A 19,908-nucleotide genomic window follows, 5' to 3' on the forward strand; every position below is an offset into this window, starting at 1 on the left:
TCTTAATCTATCTAGGAGTTTTAATGTAGATGCAGATAGATGACTGTTTAATTTTGATAACATGATTTACATGTATGAATGATGGTCAGGTACCAACCAGTTTTCAGTACAGTCCTTTGTGTCTCAAAATGTGGGCATCTCTGCTTTAAATCATAATTTATCAGAACTTAGTAAGTAATCCAGCTAGATATGCGTTAGATTATGATTTCTTTAAATGGCTGAGAAATTAGACTGTGCTGAATAGAATGAATATTCTTGTCTTTGTGTCTGTCTTGTAACTTAAGGTTTTGCCTAGAGAGATGCTCTATGTTTTGAATCTAATTACCCTGTAAGGTATTTACCATCCTGATTTTATAGAGGTGATTCTTTTTACCTTTTCTTATATTAAAATTCTTCTTGTAAGAAATTGAATGCTTTTTTCATTGTTCTTAAAATCCAAGGGTGTGGGTCTGTGGTCACCTATGCAAATTGGTGAGGATTTTTATCAAGCCTTCCCCAGGCAGGGGGGTGCAAGGTTTTGGTGAGGATTTTGGGGGGAAAGACGTTTCCAAACAACTCTTTCTCAAAAAATAAACCTGGACGTTTGGTGGTGGCAGTGGAAGTCCAAGGGCAAAGGATAAAATAGTTTGTACCTTGGGGAAGTTTTAACCTAAGCTGGTAAAAGTAAGCTTAGGAGGTTTTCATGTAGGTCCCCACATCTGTACCCTAGAGTTCAGAGTGGGGAAGAAACCTTGACATAAGCCATATAACCCTTGTGGCAAAAGATCAAGTACAGAAGGATCTTTGAACACAGATTAACATAATTGTGTATGTCAGCTAGTTAGTTAAAGTGAAAAAGATTATCAAATAGTGGCTTTAAAAAGCAATCAATATTAATATGCAGACTAAATCTAAGAGATAATTTAGTTTGAGGTTTAAAAAAATCAGTTGTTCCAGAGGTCAAGTTTTTCTGGAATTAATTGTTGAAAAGTGGCATTTGATATTGTTTGATATCATGTTATGAGATTTCAGTAATTTTTATATTTAGACTATTGCAATAATGTTAATAATTCAGATCCAATTCAATGCAAAGAAAAAAGCCCAAAAGGTCCAATTGAAAGAAGTTGTACAATGGAAATCCTGCCTGCAGTTAGTGAATTGAGAAGCTTTGGTCAATAGTGGAACCTCTAAACATAACTCAAATGAAATTCCCGCCAATTTGCTCAATTATTAAGGAAGCTAGATATGGAAAGACTTATTGAGTCCACCACACTGGAAGTATAAACTAGTGTCTTTTATCTATCATATTAAAGTGATACTACATTTGATCCACAGAATTCACAAAAACACAACTCAGTATAATGGTCAGTATCTTGTCAACTGTTATGAATTACATCTGCTGCAGTGATGGGTATGTTCTGAGACATTTTGTAACACTGATCTTGAGTTCAGAGCTAGTTACACTTGCATGGTAATGAGACATTCCTCCAAGAGACTACATTAATGGAAGATACACTAATGGCAGTCCATGGGCTGGGAGTGAGAAACCTTGTGCTTCATGTAAATAAGTATTTCTGTAAAGATTACAACTGAGAGAGAAATAATAAAAAATGATAAAACACAAGAATGGAAACGAATACATTCAAACTTACTCTAGGCAATTTGTTTTTTGTTTTACAGTTTCTTGACAAACTTTGTTGTATTACATTGCATAAAATCTTCAACAAATGAGCATAAGAATATATTTGCTTATTAGGGTTCTATAAGAGAAAAATGAGACAGACCACCCCTTCTACAGACATACCAAAGCAGTCAGATGAACAAAGGTCTTCCTAATATGTAAAGCTCTCATACTGCTTAACTATGTCACATAACTATGTGTCAGTAGCTACACTTTCTGTAGTGAAGGTATTTGCTGTGTTTACATTCTGCTTCATTTTTATTTCAGGATTTTCTCTTTATTTTCTATGCTTAACCAAAAAAACTTGACTTTTTTGATAACTGATTTGGATACTGAGATTTAAAGGAAATTGCAATTAGATACTGTTGGGAGCTTCAGAAAGAAAGAAAGTGAGCTCTGATCTCAGTAGAATGGAATCAGGAGTAGCGATAAATGTCTGGCCCAGGGAGGTTGGGATACTCTTTTTCAAGCAGTGCTGAAAGGAAGCAGATTTAGGTCAGTTTGAGCATGAGAAAAGCCAAATCCCTACGGTGTGTTAGACTTGGTTACAAACTGCATGAAATATATAAATACATATGTCTTTTTTTCACACGCTGATAAACAAAACTTTGTCTCACTGAAACATTCTCACTTTAACTGAAACAAATGTGACACAGTGTCAGGTACTAGGACTCTTCGCAGACCACCCTGCTCTTCTTAGCTCACATTTAGGTGTATGCAATGGCTGGGAGTCAAGGCCTGATCTAATATCCACTGAAGTAAGTCAAAAGACTCCCATTTACCTCAATGGACATTGGATCAGGCTCTAAGGCAGTGAGTCAGATTCTCTGCTGATGTAAATGGATACAACTCAATTGACTTCAGTTGGGGTTATGTCCATTCATATCAGCAGAGATTTTGGCTCAGCATGTCTATGTACTATGTTAGGAATAATGGGAACATTACTTGAGTACAACAATCAAACACTTTTCAGAGTTAAAAAAATAAATACTAACCCCATGTTTTCTTTCCGTCTTATTTTTCGCTATTAAAAAAAAAGAGAAACAAATTTATGTAAACTAGGAAATCATATTTCTTACCAAGACAATGGAAAACACAATAATCTTATCTAAATAATAAACACAATACTCTTAATAAGAAAAATAATCTTAATTAATTTAAACTGTAAATAATTCTCTATAAACTTGGTAGTATTCATTAGCCATAAGCATTTTTACAGATAAAATGTATATACAGGATAAGTAAACTTTCAGACCTCTATATGTGGCTTTTTATACTCTGAAACAATTGTTTCAAAATTAAATGAAATTGTTTTTGTATTGTGTATCTATAGTAGAGCAATTGCAGCTTGGAAGTTATATTTATTTAAAGTCCCATACCATAATTAATAAACTCTAAGATATTTAGGTTATGTATCAATTAAGAGGCATTAACTATATACAAAAACTTGAACAAGGAAGGTTTTTGAAAATATAAGTGCAGGCAGTAAACTGAATAAGAAATTTAAAAAAATAGAAAACAAAAATATTAAGCAAAGTTTGAGTACATACTAAAGCAACCTCCCTATTAAATAGAAACTATAGAGACACAAATTTATTGTTTACTATTTGTAGAAAGTCTCATTGTAAAAACTAGCTCTGAATAATATTTGCCATGCTGCAGTCTGTATGCTTAGGTGTTTTAATGTATCTACATAGAAAACTATCCATAATATTTGAATTTACTTCAGATCATTTTAGTGTTTGAAGTTTGGTTGCCTTTTATTTATCTGTTTAATAGAGAGAAGTGAAATACTTCTGTAATTGGCACAGATTCATATTTGGCATCATTGTTTGGATACTTAGTCCAGTGCAAAGGAATATGAAATTGAAAACAAGTTCTAAAAAGAAAATTATGATATTTTGTACAGACTGAAAAAAAATTGTAAATATGCTTTCAGCCAGTAGGGAACTAGTACTAATATTTCAGTTTACTAGTAAGATGAGGAGAGCTAAGAAATACACAAGAATGTAGAAAGAAAAGGAGTACTTGTGGCACCTTAGAGACTAACAAATTTATTAGAGCATAAGCTTTCGTGAGCTACAGCTCACTTCATCGGATGCATTTGGTGGAAAAAACAGGGGAGATTGATATACACACACAGAGAACATGAAACAATGGGTTTATCATACACACTGTAAGGAGAGTGATCACTTAAGATAAGCCATCACCAGCAGCGGGGGGGGGGGGAGGAAAACCTTTCATGGTGACAAGCAAGGTAGGCTATTTCCAGCAGTTAACAAGAATATCTGAAAAAAGAAAAGGAGTACTTGTGGCACCTTAGAGACTAACAAATTTATTAGTGCATAAGCTTTCGTGAGCTACAGCTCACTTCATCGGATGCTTATGCTCTAATAAATTTGTTAGTCTCTAAGGTGCCACAAGTACTCCTTTTCTTTTTGCGAATACAGACTAACACAGCTGCTACTCTGAAACCTAAGAATATCTGAGGAACAGTGGGGGATGGGGTGCGGAGGGGGGGAGAAATAACATGGGGAAATAGTTTTACTTTGTGTAATGACTCATCCATTCCCAGTCTCTATTCAAGCCTAAGTTAATTGTATCCAGTTTGCAAATTAATTCCAATTCAGCAGTCTCTCGGAGTCTGTTTTTGAAGCTTTTTTGTTGAAGGATAGCCACTCTTAGGTCTGTAATCGAGTGACCAGAGAGATTGAAGTGTTCTCCAACTGGTTTTTGAATGTTATAATTCTTGACGTCTGATTTGTGTCCATTCATTCTTTTACGTAGAGACTGTCTAGTTTGACCAATGTACATGGCAGAGGGGCATTGCTGGCACATGATGGCATATATCACATTGGTAGATGCGCAGGTGAACGAGCCTCTGATAGTGTGGCTGATGTGATTAGGCCCTATGATGGTGTCCCCTGAATAGATATGAGGACAAAGTTGGCAACGGGCTTTGTTGCAAGGAAAGGTTCCTGGGTTGGTGGTTCTGTTGTGTGGTGTGTGGTTGCTGGGGAGTATTTCCTTCAGATTGGGGGGGCTGTCTGTAAGCAAGGACTGGCCTATCTCCCAAGATCTGTGAGAGTGATGGGTCATCCTTCAGGATAGGTTGTAGATCCTTGATGATGTGTTGGAGAGGTTTTAGTTGGGGGCTGAAGGTGATGGCTAGTGGCGTTCTGTTGTTTTCTTTGTTGGGCCTGTCCTGTAGTAGGTGACTTCTAGGTACTCTTCTGGCTCTGTCAATCTGTTTCTTCACTTCAGCAGGTGGGTATTGTAGTTGTAGGAATGCATGATAGAGATCTTGTAGGTGTTTGTCTCTGTCTGAGGGGTTGGAGCAAATGCGGTTATATCGTAGCGCTTGGCTGTAGACAATGGATCGTGTGGTATGATCTGGATGAAAGCTAGAGGCATGTAGATAGGAATAGCGGTCAGTAGGTTTCTGATATAGGGTGGTGTTTATGTGACCATCGCTTATTAGCACCGTAGTGTCCAGGAAGTGGATCTCTTGTGTGGACTGGTCCAGGCTAAGGTTGATGGTGGGATGGAAATTGTTGAAATCATGGTGGAATTCCTCAAGGGCTTCTTTTCCATGGGTCCAGATGATGAAGATGTCATCAATGTAGCGCAAGTAGAGTAGGGGCATTAGGAGACGAGAGCTGAGGAAGCATTGTTCTAAGTCAGCCATAAAAATGTTGGCATACTGTGGGGCCATGTTCTCCCCCCCACCCCACCCCCCACTGTTCCTCAGATATTCTTGTTAACTGCTGGAAATAGCCTACCTTGCTTGTCACCATGAAAGGTTTTCCTCCTTTCCCCCCCCCTGCTGCTGGTGATGGTTTATCTTAAGTGATCACTCTCCTTACAGTGTGTGTGATATACCCATTGTTTCATGTTCTCTGTGTGTGTATATCAATCTCCCCTCTGTTTTTTCCACCAAATGCATCCGATGAAGTGAGCTGTAGCTCACGAAAGCTTATGCTCTAATAAATGTGTTAGTCTCTAAGGTGCCACAAGTACTCCTTTTCTTTTTGCGAATACAGACTAACACAGCTGCTACTCTGAAACAAGAATGTAGGAGTCCCAAGATTCATACATAGCTCAAATGGAAAACAACCATGAACAACACAAGACAGAATCACACATACAGTAAAGCTTGTTCAGACCATAAAATCATCACTAATCCAGGTGACCTCAAACTATCAAACAGCACCAAAGTAGTGTTCTGCTTCAAATTAAGCTCTGGGTGCACTACCTTTATAGCTTGCTTTACAGACAGGGCAAAAGTAAGAAGTAGAGACAAGATAAACGGAAATGCCATTCAGCTTGATTCTGTAGTTCACAGTGCTTGATCCTGCAAGATACTGAGCACTACATCCTGATTCAGCAAAGCACTTAAGCATGTTCCTAACTTTAAAAATGTGAGCAGTCTCACTGAAATCTGTGGGAAATGTTTAAATTCTTTGCTGGACTGGACTTCTTGATGCTCAGGGCCCAAAGTGGTTTCACTACCTCTGCAGGCCTCTGAAGCATCTTTTTCCAAAGTAAGTTTTGCTGACAGACATCATGCCATCTCTGATAAAGAAATGTTCATGTGAAAATGTAATGGATGTCAGCATTTCTTATGTTAAAGTTCAGTATCTTGAAGATAAAGCTCAAGTACAGTAGGGATGTGTACTTTGACATCCCAGTTTGCAAACTAAACAAAACGATAACAGATTGCCATCATGAAAAGAAATGCTATTTCTGCTTACTTAAGTAGCATCTAGTTCATAGTTCACCGTGTGCGCAGCGTACTGACAACAACTGTGCTGGATACTTAAGCCCCTTCCTTTCAGTTCAAAACCAATTTTTACAGAAAAATTCCCAGGTTTTACAAAAAGTATTCATTTTTAAAATTTTCACTCAACTTTTATATCATTCAAATGTATAAAAATAACTTGTTTTATTAGGAAAATACAATACACTGCATGTGATATATGTATTATGATAATACATTAGTCTGTGTATATATGCAAAGCTGCCTATTGAAGTAAGGCTATATATTAGTCTAGAACAGTGGTTCTCAACCTATTTACCATTGTGGGCTGCATATACAGCTCTCTCTGTGTTATGTGGGCCTCATCCACACAATATATATACTACCTACATGGCCCTGAGGACATCACATGGGCCGCAGCTGTGTGCTGATTGGGCCTCAAGTGGCCCATGAGTCGCAGGTTGTGAACTGCTGGTCTAGAACAGAGGTTCTCAGACTGTGGTTCGGGACCCCAATGTGGGTCGGGTCCCCTTTTGAATGGGGTCACCAGGGCTGGCTTAGACTTGCTGGGGCTCAGGGCCAAAGCCTGAGTCCCACTGCCCATGCAGCAGAGCTCAGTTTGCAGGCACCCTACCTGGGGCTGAAGTCCTTGATCTTCAGTTTTGGCCCTCCTGCCCAGAGCAGAGGGGCTTGGCCTTTGGCCCCACTACGTGGAACAGTGGGGCTTGGGTGGGCTCAGGCTCTGTTCCCCCTCCTGGGGTCGTGAAGTAATTTTTGTTGTCAGAAGGGGGTAGTGGTGCAATGAACTTTGAGAACCCCTGGTCTAGAAAATACACAGAATAAACAAACAGGCACACAAGCTCTGAAATGCATGTGCATCTGAATGCACTGAGGAATCTCACGCCGACCATGTACACATTACAAGCTGTTAGCAGATAACACTTTAAAGATTTGACAGAGTAAAATGGGAAGAAAATGAAAATCTATATGAGAATACATTTCAGAACACAAGGAAGTATTTGAAAGTTTAAAAAAAAAACAGGAGAAAAGGATGAAGTTGAGTGTATGCGCTGTAAATGGCTTGTCCCAATTATTAAAAGTAAATATTTATAGGCTAATAGATTTAAGTCTACAACAGTAAACTGTTTATTCAAATGAAAAGTTTTATTTGGGGATTAGAGATATACTGTATTCTTAGGTTTCAGAGTAGCAGCTGTGTTAGTCTGTATCCGCAAAAAGAAAAGGAGTACTTGTGGCACCTTAGAGACTAACAAATTTATTTGAGCATAAGCTTTCTTGAGCTACAACTCACTTCATCGGATGCATTCAGTGGAAAATACAGTGGGGAGATTTATATACATAGAGAACATGAAACAATGGGTGTTACCATACACACTGTAAAGAGAGTGATCAGGTAAGGTGAGCTATTACCAGCAGGAGAGGGGCGGGGGGTGGTGGAAACTTTTGTAGTGATAATCAAGGTGGGCCATTTCCAGCAGTTGACAAGAACGTCTGAGGAACAATGGGGGGAGGAGGGGTGGAATAAACATGGGGAAATAGTTTTATATTACACCTTGTGTAATGACCCATCCACTCCCAGTCTCTATTCAAGCCTAAGTTAATTGTATCCAGTTTGCAAATTAATTCCAATTCAGCAGTCTCTCGTTGGAGTCTGTTTCTGAAGTTTTTTTGTTGAAGAATTGCAACTTTTAGGTCTGTAATCAAGTGACCAGAGAGATTGAAGTGTTCTCCGACTGGTTTTTGAATGTTATAATTCTTGACATCTGATTTGTGTCCATTTGTGTCCGATTTGTGTCCAGCTCTTGTCCCCTAATGCCCCTACTCTACTTGCGCTACATTGGATACAATTAACTTAGGCTTGAATAAAGACTGGGAGTGGATGGGTCATTACACAAAGTAAAACTACTTCCCCATGTTTATTCCACCCCCACTCACACCCACACCCCCCGCTGTTCCTGAGACATTCTTGTCAACTGCTGGAAATGGCCCACCTTGATTATCACTACAAAAGGTTTTCTTTCCCTCCCTCCCTCCCTCCTCTCCGTTCTCCTGCTGGTAATAGCTCAACTTACCTGATCACTCTTGTTACAGTGTGTATGGTAACACCCATTGTTTCATGTTCTCTGTGTATATAAATCTCCCCACTGTATTTTCCACTGAATGCATCCGATGAAGTGAGCTGTAGCTCACAAAAGCTTATGCTCAAATAAATTTGTTAGTCTCTAAGGTGCCACAAGTACTCCTTTTCTTTTTACTGTATTCTTAAACTCAGAGGTGGCATTGTGTTTTGAAATATGTTTTAGTTCTGCAGCAAACCACATTGATGAACAGAATTCAAAGCATTAATCTACTGAATACTTCCCCCCATCTTTCCATCCACCAAAATAAAGCCTGATATTAACCCAGAAAAATTATTAATAGTTTTTTGCACTGATTTTCACCTGTTTTTATTGTTATGTTAAATACTGTTATTTTTAAATACTGATAAATTCCCGTGAAAAATTAAATAAAATAAAACCTGAAAACAAAGGGCCCTATGGACACTCTCTGAATGTTAGCACTGATTGCACAATGTACTAACAAGTAAATTTTCAAGGATTTTTTTTAAAGATTTAATCTATTTTGACAAATAGAGTAATTACGCCACACAGATAAAATGAATATGGAAAGTAAGGAAAATCAACAGATGAAAATCATGGATATATTTTTTCTTTATAAAAATAAATAAGTATAAACTATACCAGAAGCTGTTTTAATGATACTTTCAGGATACATACCCTTACATGCTATATCTGAAATTAACAAAAATGTCGCTTATGCAATTCAAACGAAGAGAAACATAAGTGGATATCAAGGTATCCATGCTAAAGATTACATCTGTCCATAATATTATCCCTGAATATTTTTACATGTTGATGTTTCCAGAATACCTGCAGCATTGTGTTATTTGCTATACCATATCTCCAGCAATTATTATTCTTTTAAAGATATGTGTTTATGTTTGTGATATTTTGACCTAAATTGGAAGAAAAAAGAACAATAAAAGAAGTGTAGCTCTCTGAATTCTACAGGCACTGAAAGGAGGCCTTAGCTTTCAAATTCAAAAGCGTAAAAGGTAAAATAATTGTAGTATATAACCAGTGGATGCAAGGGGGAATGGAGCACAGGACCAGTAATTCACTCTCCATAGCCTTGTTGTCTGCTGACCACTCTGCTGGAGACAGCATAAGGCTGCTGAGTCTTCTCTGTGACTATTGCTATGGAACCATACGGGGATTCCCATCTTTATAGATCCTAGGGAGCTCCAAGCCTGAAAGGCTACCATCCTTGCATCCCCCGTGGAGTCCCTAAGCCTTCTCATTTGAGGGAAGGCTCTTAGGAAAACTCCATGTGATAAACTGGCAGAATTTCCTGGGCCATGGTGGTAACTCTGGAAATCAGTCAACACTAATATTTATGGCTCTGACTTATTTCTTGATCATTTCTAAACTAAGTCTCAGGGATTCACTCTCCTTCACCAGGGAAGCTGATCAAGTTCTTGAATGCACCAGAGCAAAGATTTTCAAAATGAGAGCCTAACGTTGTGCTACTAAGTCCATATTTAGGCACCTAAATAATTGGCCTGATTTTCCAAAGTGTTGAGCAGCACCCAGCAGTCCCATTGACTTCAATGGCAGCTCAGCACTTTAAAAAAATCACTTTATGTGTTGGTGGCATCAGTTTTTGTTTTATGGAGCCCTCACTGTCCTTGACTTTAAAAATGTTTACTTTAACTTGTTTTTAAGACTTACTTCCATTAAACTGACTGTGTATCCATCTTTTCCAGGACTGTCTGTTGGGGACATGAATGACAGTTCATCTGGCACAGAGTATTACTTTCAGGGTGAGGGATTCTCTGGCTTTTGGTGTGAAGAAGTTCATTAACTATTTAAAATTTTCCCCTCATTGGGCATTTTTTCAGTAAGGTCAGACCCAAAGAGGCCAGAAAGTATTTCCAGTTTGTATCATCATCCTTGATTCTGTCTTGTAAAATATGCTAAAGGAATGTATTATTTTAATGGCAATGTGGCTATAATTTTTTCCCATATTTTATGGAAAATGAACTGCATGACTAACTTATTTTCACTGCAAAGGAATATTTCCCAAAGAGCAATCTATACTACTTTCACCTCATCATTGCCAAAATATTTTTAACATATTAGACAAATAAGACCTTTTTAAAGCCAAAAGACATGAAATATCTTTAATCTTCTAGTTAAGCACGGAATCTATCTGAATTGGTTATTTACAGATGGGTTAATCCTTTGAGTAAAACACAGCATCCAAGCATCTGCTTGGATTATCCATTTAACATTCAATACCATTCAATACCAGGCTGGTGGAAAGCATGAAAATTCCAACTCCCATTAGCATTAATGTGACCATTGTACTCTGGCTAAATGAGACCAATCCCAAGAAAAAGTTAGGTCCTGCTTTAGAAATGTGCCAAGTTTCTAGACTCTCTGGGCCAACAATTAAAAACTCAAATCAGAAACAGCTGTCATGTCCCTACACTCTTACGGTAACTCTTAAACATATCTAGGGCCGAGACAAATTCTTAGTGAAAATATATCAAGAAAGGAAGGTATTTGGAGCAAAGTGATCACATGATCCCAAATTTGAAATGGGCAGCTCTTCTCAGAAGAAAATCTTTGAAATTACTAAAAAGAAAAGGAGTACTTGTGGAACCTTAGAGACTAACAAATTTATTAGAGCATAAGCTTTCGTGAGCTACAGCTCACTTCATCGGATGCATTTGGTGGAAAAAACAGAGGAGAGATTTATATACACACACACAGAGAACATGAAACAATGGGTTTATCATACACACTGTAAGGAGAGTGATCACTTAAGATAAGCCATCACCAACAGCAGGGGGGGGAAGGAGGAAAACCTTTCATGGTGACAAGCAGGTAGGCTAATTCCAGCAGTTAACAAGAATATCAGAGGAACAGTGGAACAGGATAGGTTGTAGATCCTTGATGATGCGTTTGAGAGGTTTTAGTTGGGGGCTGAAGGTGATGGCTAGTGGCGTTCTGTTGTTTTCTTTGTTGGGCCTGTCCTGTAGTAGGTGACTTCTGGGTACTCTTCTGGCTCTGTCAATCTGTTTCTTCACTTCAGCAGGTGGGTATTGTAGTTGTAGGAATGCATGATAGAGATCTTGTAGGTGTTTGTCTCTGTCTGAGGGGTTGGAGCAAATGCGGTTATATCGTAGCGCTTGGCTGTAGACCATGGATCGAGTGGTATGATCTGGATGAAAGCTAGAGGCATGTAGATAGGAATAGCGGGCAGTAGGTTTCTGATATAGGGTGGTGTTTATGTGACCATCGCTTATTAGCACCGTAGTGTCCAGGAAGTGGATCTCTTGTGTGGACTGGTCCAGGCTGAGGTTGATGGTGGGATGGAAATTGTTGAAATCATGGTGGAATTCCTCAAGGGCTTCTTTTCCATGGGTCCAGATGATGAAGATGTCATCAATGTAGCGCAAGTAGAGTAGGGGCATTAGGAGACGAGAGCTGAGGAAGCGTTGTTCTAAGTCAGCCATAAAAATGTTGGCATACTGTGGGGCCATGCGGGTACCCATCGCAGTGCCGCTGATTTGAAGGTATACATTGTCACCAAATGTGAAATAGTTATGGGTCAGGACAAAGTCACAAAGTTCTGCCACCAGGTTAGCCGTGACAGTATCGGGGATACTGTTCCTGACGGCTTGTAGTCCATCTTTGTGTGGAATGTGTGGAATGTTGTGGAATCCTGAAGGACGAGCCATCGCTCTCTCAGATCTTGGGAGACAGACCAGTCCTTGCTTACAGACAGCCCCCCAATCTGAAGCAAATACTCACCAGCAACCACACACCACACAACAGAACCACTAACCCAGGAACCTATCCTTGCAACAAAGCCCGTTGCCAACTCTGTCCACATATCTATTCAGGGGATACCATCATAGGGCCTAATCACATCAGCCACACTATCAGAGGCTCGTTCACCTGCGCATCTACCAATGTGATATATGCCATCATGTGCCAGCAATGCCCCTCTGCCATGTACATTGGCCAAACTGGACAGTCTCTACGTAAAAGAATGAATGGACACAAATCAGACGTCAAGAATTATAACATTCAAAAACCAGTTGGAGAACACTTCAATCTCTCTGGTCACTCGATCACAGACCTAAGAGTGGCTATACTTCAACAAAAAAGCTTCAAAAACAGACTCCAAGGAGAGACTGCTGAATTGGAATTAATTTGCAAACTGGATACAATTAACTTAGGCTTGAATAGAGACTGGGAATGGATGAGTCATTACACAAAGTAAAACTATTTCCCCATGGTATTTCTCCCCCCCACCCCACCCCCCACTGTTCCTCTGATATTCTTGTTAACTGCTGGAATTAGCCTACCTGCTTGTCACCATGAAAGGTTTTCCTCCTTCCCCCCCCTGCTGTTGGTGATGGCTTATCTTAAGTGATCACTCTCCTTACAGTGTGTATGATAAACCCATTGTTTCATGTTCTCTGTGTGTGTGTATATAAATCTCTCCTCTGTTTTTTCCACCAAATGCATCCGATGAAGTGAGCTGTAGCTCACGAAAGCTTATGCTCTAATAAATTTGTTAGTCTCTAAGGTGCCACAAGTACTCCTTTTCTTTTTGCGAATACAGACTAACACGGCTGCTACTCTGAAACCTTTGAAATTACTGAAAATGTAAATGTATTTGATTTAGATGAGGTGACAATAATTTCCCCCCTAAAATATTAATCAATTTAGATAAGGAAACGTAGGTTTTTGTTGACTATGAAACACTTATTGGATACACAATTGTTGGGCTAGAGGACCCTGATTTGAATTTTTTTTCTATAATTAAATAAAAAACTGCTAGTACAACATTAAGAGTGCACTGATTACATAAAAGTCAAGGAAAGTTAAGGTTTTTAAACAAATATTAACTCAGGCATATGGCACATCCCATAGCAAATGTTTTGTGGTACAGCATATCAATTTAGCAAGAAAAACAGAAATAGTACCACATAAATATAAGGTGTATGAGTTAGCAGTGCTGTGTGAACCTTTTTAAAATTTGGACTATAAAACCTTAATGTAATCTCTTTTTTTTTTAATTTAAATTTCCTAGTATTGTAGCCAAGGAGAAATTGTGTTCAATTTGTGTTCAACTGATTTCTAAAACAGAGATGAACATGGTTTGTCTTTTGCTCACTTTCAGCTAAACTATGTTACTGGTTTAACAACACCAGTGCCAGTTATGGGAATTTTCATATTGTAGACAAAAGAGCACACCTTTAATTGTTCCAATAATACATGTGCAAGTTGACTTGATGCCCTCACTCAGCAGGGCTGGGGGCCAAAAGGCATAATGACTACTCCTTTCCCTACTAGGGTCAGAAAGGTGAGGTGGTCAGATTAATGAATTGCTTCCTAGGAACTGCTCCCCAATCCTTTATTTAAATTTCCTGGAGTCTGGAGGCCCAAATGCATTTTGAGTTGCAAAACCTGGAAGCCTGAGAAATTTGAACTGAATGTGTGATCTAATGACCACACAAAAACAACATTGGGGCTGGGGGAGAGGGCAGTATATGGGTGCAGGAGCTTTCAGGTTAAGAGACAGCAGATAAATAACTTTTTTATGAAAAAACACCTACTGCTTGAATTATACATGCAAACACAGTGCTCTTCTTCTAAAGGAAACTACCTGTAGGCTTAATGAGATTTCCCACTGTGAAAGCTCAGTACTTTATTTTCAAACTTTGTTAATTTTTTCCCCAAATCTAATAAAGTGCCCATTTAGCACTATTGACATGCCAAGATTCAACATTCATGTATCTTTACATTTATATGCGTTTTTTATATGAAACGGGTTTTTTCCTTGCTTGTTTTTTAAAGCTCACCTAAACAATGCCTGAAAATATTTTGCTCAAGTTGTCTTTAGAAAACTACCTTTAGTCAAGATCAGACAAAAAAGTTCATCTGAAAAGGTCAAGTTTTCAGAAAGTTATGAGCATGTGAAAGAAGGGGCTTATGGCAAAGGAACCTGCAATCTTCAGTATTGTGTCTATAGCTTTCAATGCTAAGTGAATGGTAAAAAAAAAATAATAATAATCAGAATTACAATTAGATCAGTTTAATATTACTGGTTTAGGAGTGCTTATTCTTTAGTCAAATTTCAATATAATTTGTACATTTGGGGTATTTTAATTTCATGTTTCTCTGAAGACCCTTTTCTTTTGGGAAATCTTTTTCAGATCCAGATGCAGATAATAGGTGACTGGGTCAAGGTGAGTAATATTTCTCTTCTTTGGTGATTAATTCTAATTTAGCCAGACAAGAGGTCATTTTAATTAAGAATAAAAATGGGATCTTTCATCCTAATACCTATCTAAGGATTGCTATAGCAGTTGTTGATGTATATTATTGTAAGGTATTATCTAAATTATGTAAAAATTAATAAAACAGTGTCCTTTAATTTTTCCTGTTGGCTCCAAACTTTGCAATACATTAACATGCAAAATCATCAACCATTCTGAAATTACTACCATATTACACTACCTAAACACAATCGGTTGCATTAAAGAGCCACAGCCCTAACACATAAATCTTGGGGAGGGGAAAGATTGGTCGGATTCCGGATTATTTTAGTAGTTTTGTATAGGTAACACACCCAATTGTAGATGATGCACCGGGGATGCTCTGGCCTAGGTCGTAAAAGCAAAAAGAAATCAATATATTTCCCCAGAAAATTTCCCTCTCTCATTTGCACAGTATAGGTTGGCTGAGATTTTTAATTAACTTCTTTATTAATCTTTAATACAATTTCTTTGCCACTTATTTTATTTTTTTATGATTTTTCCCCTGCTGATTGTGTTGTATTAGTTTTGAAAGGGACTGGTCAAGGTATGAAAGCTTAGCCACTATATTAAGAGGAGCAGCTACCCTTGCACTGAGACAAGGGCCCCAGTTTCGGGGAGCTCCATTCCACCCCTACCACACCCTACGGAGCTCCCTCTCGACCCTTCAGTGGGAGGCCGCTGCCCCGGAGTACCAAGCAGCGCTGGCTGGGTTTCCCCCACAGCTTTCCGCAGGCCCAGCCTCAGGAGCTTCCAGCGGACCAAACAAAGTAGGGGAAAGCGATGAGGCAAGGAGCCTTCTTGCAAAAGCTGACTGTGCCCCAGTCCCGCCACAAGCACTGAGCCAACAGCGGCCCCAAGGGATTTCCTCTTTAGTCACATTTCAGTCTGCCTTGCCCTGGCTGCATCCAGGCACACACGCGCCCTATTACGCACTGCCATGAGGGCAGGGGACCGGACTGGATGACCTCTTGAGGTCCCTTCCAGTCCTCTGATTCTACCCAGCCTTGCGCTTATGGAAAGCCCTGGGTCCTCCTGGAGCGGCCGCAGGAATCCGAAGACGGGCAGCTTGGAATTGCATCACTGGTGGCCCTGTGTCCCGAAAGACCTGGCGTGGGCAGGACCGAGAGCAGCAGGCCAGGCCGCTCCATCCCCACCCGGTTGGAATAATTAGCGCCTGGCCTGGGCGCTCGCCCGCTTTCCTCAGTGGGTGTCCGAGCACCACCCCGCCTCCCTGCTGGCTGCCTAAAAGCAGCCGGTGAAGCAAAGGCGAGGGCGGTACCTTGCCAGGGCGCGCTCTGGTTCCCTGAGCAGCCCGGCCACAGCTGTGTTACAGCAGCTCACGTGAGGCTGCCCGGGGCACCCCGCCACGCGCTGTGGGGGCCGGCAGTGGAGTCACAAAGTGGGGTCACACAAGAATAAACTGCTTGAGCAGTCGGACGCTGCTGGCGGAGAACAAGCCCAGCGAGGAGCATTTGTGAAGAGCAACTAGACACTACAGATCCCCAAGCAGAAACCTGATCCCCCAAGTGCAGCGCTCTATACCCCCTGCGCCTCCCCAACCCGGCACCCTCCCCCCAAGTGCAGCGCTCTATAGCCCCAACATCTCCCCAACCCGGCACCCCCCCCCACAAGAGCCGCGCTCTATACCCCCTGCGCCTCCCCAACCCGGCACCCTCCCCCCAAGTGCAGCGCTCTATAGCCCCAACATCTCCCCAACCCGGCACCCTCCCCCCAAGAGCAGCGCTCTATACCCCCTGCGCCTCCCCAACCCGGCACTCCCCCCCCCACAGGAGCCGCGCTCTATACCCCCTGCGCCTCCCCAACCCGGCACCCCCGAAGAGCAGAGACCTGCAGCGGCCACTAACCTGCAGAATGCCTCCCAAAGCCCCCACTCCAGTCCGTGGGGGCTACACCGAGGATGACTTTGGCTCTTTCTCCCCCACAACCCTCCACCCTAATTCCCCGCAGAGCCTCCAGCCCACCTGCCCCAGCAACCTTCCTCATCTGCCAGTTCTGTGGAGCTCCCGTCCCCACCACCTACCCATTGGGGCTCCCGCGCTGCTGCGGCGGCTCTCGGAACTGGGAAAGTCCTGTGCGGTGTGGGAAGCAGAGGCGATGGCGAGGGCTTTTCTTTAAAAGTGCTCTCGTTGGCCGGGCGCCAAGCCCTACCCTACCCAACGACCTGGGCAGGAGCGGCAGAGGCAGAAGCAGAGTCTCTCCACAGCAGCGAGCCAGGCGGGAGGAGTCACTCAGAGCCTCGGGGAGGGGGCAGAACTCTGCACCAGACCAGTGTGGAAACGCTGAGGGAAGAGTCAAGCTCTGAGAGTGTCCCTTATTCTGTCCCTTCAGCTGCAGGGAAATGGGAAGCACAGAGGACTGGAGCAGACATCAGGGCCTTCTTAAGATTCGGTTAAGCGAATATTTTTAAGGGTAGAGAGTGACCCCCACGCTTGGGGGAAGACCCTTGGAGGAAGAGGAGGAATGAAAAGAAGCCCTAGCAGTAATGAGAGAGATGGGGGGACATGGATACACAAATCAAGGGGCAATGTGAGAGACTACAGAGAGGGAATGAAGGGGGATAGAAAGCTGGGTGTGGGGAGTGGGGAGAAATAATGGCTAGAGCAGTGGAAAGGTTGAACTGTTGGAGCAGTTGAGGGGTTGGAGAAATATTGCCACAGAACAAGAAGAAAGAAAGAGAGATGAGGCGGGTGTATGTGAAAAGGGAACCGGATAGAGACGGGGAGACAGATAAAGGAAGAGGGACTAACAGTGAAGTGAGGGATTCAAATGTGAAAAAATAATCATGTGAGAGAAAGAGAAGGAGGGAGGAAGCAGAATTACAAAACATTATTTGAGTGAGACAAAGTGGGTGAGGTAATACCTTATACTGGACCAATTTCCGTTGGTGGAAGAGACCAACTTTCTAGCTACACAGAGCTCTTCAGGTCTGGAAAAAGTCAGACCTATTTCTATACGTAAAGAATGGCTCTGTGTAGTTTGAAAGCTGGTCTTTTCCACCAACAGAGGTTGGTCCAATAAAAGATATTACCTCACCCACCTTGTCTCTCTAATATCCTGGAACCAAGATGGCTACAATAACATTGCAAGCAAAATAAAATCTCTCTTGAAGAAACATGAGAGAGGAACAATTTTAGGGTGGCAGATAAAAACACTCTAAACCTTTTTTATGGTACAAACCAAAAATTTGTCTGAGTGAAAACGTAGACACTGAAAAAAATTGGGAAGAAAATAAGAAAAAAGGGGAGAGTTGGCAGACAAAAGGAAGTACAAACATGGGAGACTGTAAGTAGTCATTCTTTTTAATTTATGGAAAGTTTGATGTCAAATGTACATATGTACATGCACAACACACATACATGCATGCACGCACGTGCACACACACACACACACACACACACATTCAACAACATACATTTCTTTGTACTATGCTTGTTGGCTGATCACTGGGACTGACTATGTTGGGGCTCAGTCCTTGTTAGAAAATGCAGACAGTTCCTGTGCCAACACCCTGGCCAGTTTTGAAATTGGAACTAGAAAATATCAAATGTGTATTTGAGTAGATTATGCTTTAGTCTGACAACAGAGACACATTCACTTCCAAATATTCTTTTTGCTATTCTTATCTTTTAAAAAGTTATTGCTCTACCTGCCCTTGATTTTGTCCTTTTGACTCAGCTAACATTTAATTAGCATAACTCAGTCTGAAAGTGCTGAGACAGTTGGTCACAATCTTTCTAATCTTCCTCTTCCAGCATCTATGTTCACTTTTTAAAGCTTAAACCATGACATTTGAATAGTGAAATATGAAAACTAACAGCCAGTCTGCAATAACCACAAGCAGCAGTTTTTACTTCAGTGGAGTTACTTGTGGTATAAGGTACTATTAAAAATAGTAAGGGTATCACAATCTGGTCATAGTTAGAGACCTCAGGCTACGAAGGTAGAGATATGTTCTTTTTGTCCTAGTATTAATTTATCCTGGGTAAACTGGCACCAGAGATTGATTATGATGTTTTTTGTTTTGTTTTGTTTTTCCCAACCTTCTCTTCTTTCCCAAGAGTTAACTATTTCACTTCTGTACTGTTTCCTCCAATATTAGGCATATATGGCCAAGATTGGGTGCCTCAATTTAGGGGTACCCAATATGAGACACTTGAAACAGGCTTGATTTTCAGAAAACGCTGATCACACAGCCTCTGAAAATCAGGTCTCTTTAAGGTGTCTCAGTATGGCCACCCAAAAACTGAGGTATCCAACGTAGTAGTCACTTTTGAAAATCATGGCCATTAAAAAAAAATTAACCCTTTTCTCAGTTGAAAAATGAATAGTGTAAATTAAGAATATAAGTACTTCTTCACAAAATGCAATGTGGATCACATTGCAAGGGAATGTTGTGAAGGTCAAAATTATACCAGGGTTAAAAAACGAATTAGGTAAGTTCATGGAAGATAGATCCATCAATGGCTATTAACCAAGATAGTCAGGGACACAACCCCATGCTCTGGGTGTCCCTAGCCTCTGACCTCCAGAAGCTGGGAGTGGACGACAGGGGATATGATTGCCTGTTTTGTTCATTCCCTCTAAAGCATCTGGCCTGGCCACTGTCAGAAGACAGGATACTGGGCTATTGGTCAGACCCAATAAGGCTGGTCTTATGAAAGATGTGCAAAAAAACATTAACTCACTTGCAACTACTTTAGTTTCCTGGCACTCAAAAATAGCTATGGAGTTTGCATTGAGCTAATGTCTTTGAGTATTGAGCTGAAGAATAATAAAAACATGTTTGTGGCTGCTGATGCTTTTGGTCTCTAATGATGACATAGCTATAGATACAATTTGCGGTTGTGAGTTACTGCTGCTTCTATAGCCCCATCTATAAACTGCTAGTTAGTTTTAAGGGAAGCAAATCAACATATAATTTTGTGGGAATGTTGAGATTAGTATAGAAATATATGATATCCTGCACTGCAAAGCCAAATACAACTAATGTATAGATATGACCCTAGAAGATAAGGATATTTTAAAAAATAACCATGTGCTTAA

The 19,908-nt window shown here is 40.7% G+C and overlaps 1 protein-coding gene across 1 annotated transcript in view; it reads right to left on the reverse strand.

Annotated features, from left to right (window-relative positions):
- Positions 1–17,536, reverse strand: part of SLC15A1 (solute carrier family 15 member 1) — a 47,459-nt gene extending 29,923 nt beyond the window's left edge. Inside the window, exons 1-2 of the mRNA XM_038418617.2 lie at positions 16,886–17,536; positions 2,656–2,684 (exon numbers count right to left, since the gene is read on the reverse strand). Coding sequence (XP_038274545.1) covers positions 2,656–2,684; positions 16,886–16,889 — 33 coding nt within the window. The 5' untranslated portion in view covers positions 16,890–17,536. The remainder of the gene's footprint in view (positions 1–2,655; positions 2,685–16,885) is intronic.
- Between the last annotated feature and the right edge of the window lie 2,372 nt (positions 17,537–19,908).

The sequence above is a fragment of the Dermochelys coriacea genome, chromosome 1, assembly GCF_009764565.3.
Source record: "Dermochelys coriacea isolate rDerCor1 chromosome 1, rDerCor1.pri.v4, whole genome shotgun sequence".
Lineage (NCBI taxonomy): Eukaryota > Metazoa > Chordata > Testudines > Dermochelyidae > Dermochelys > Dermochelys coriacea.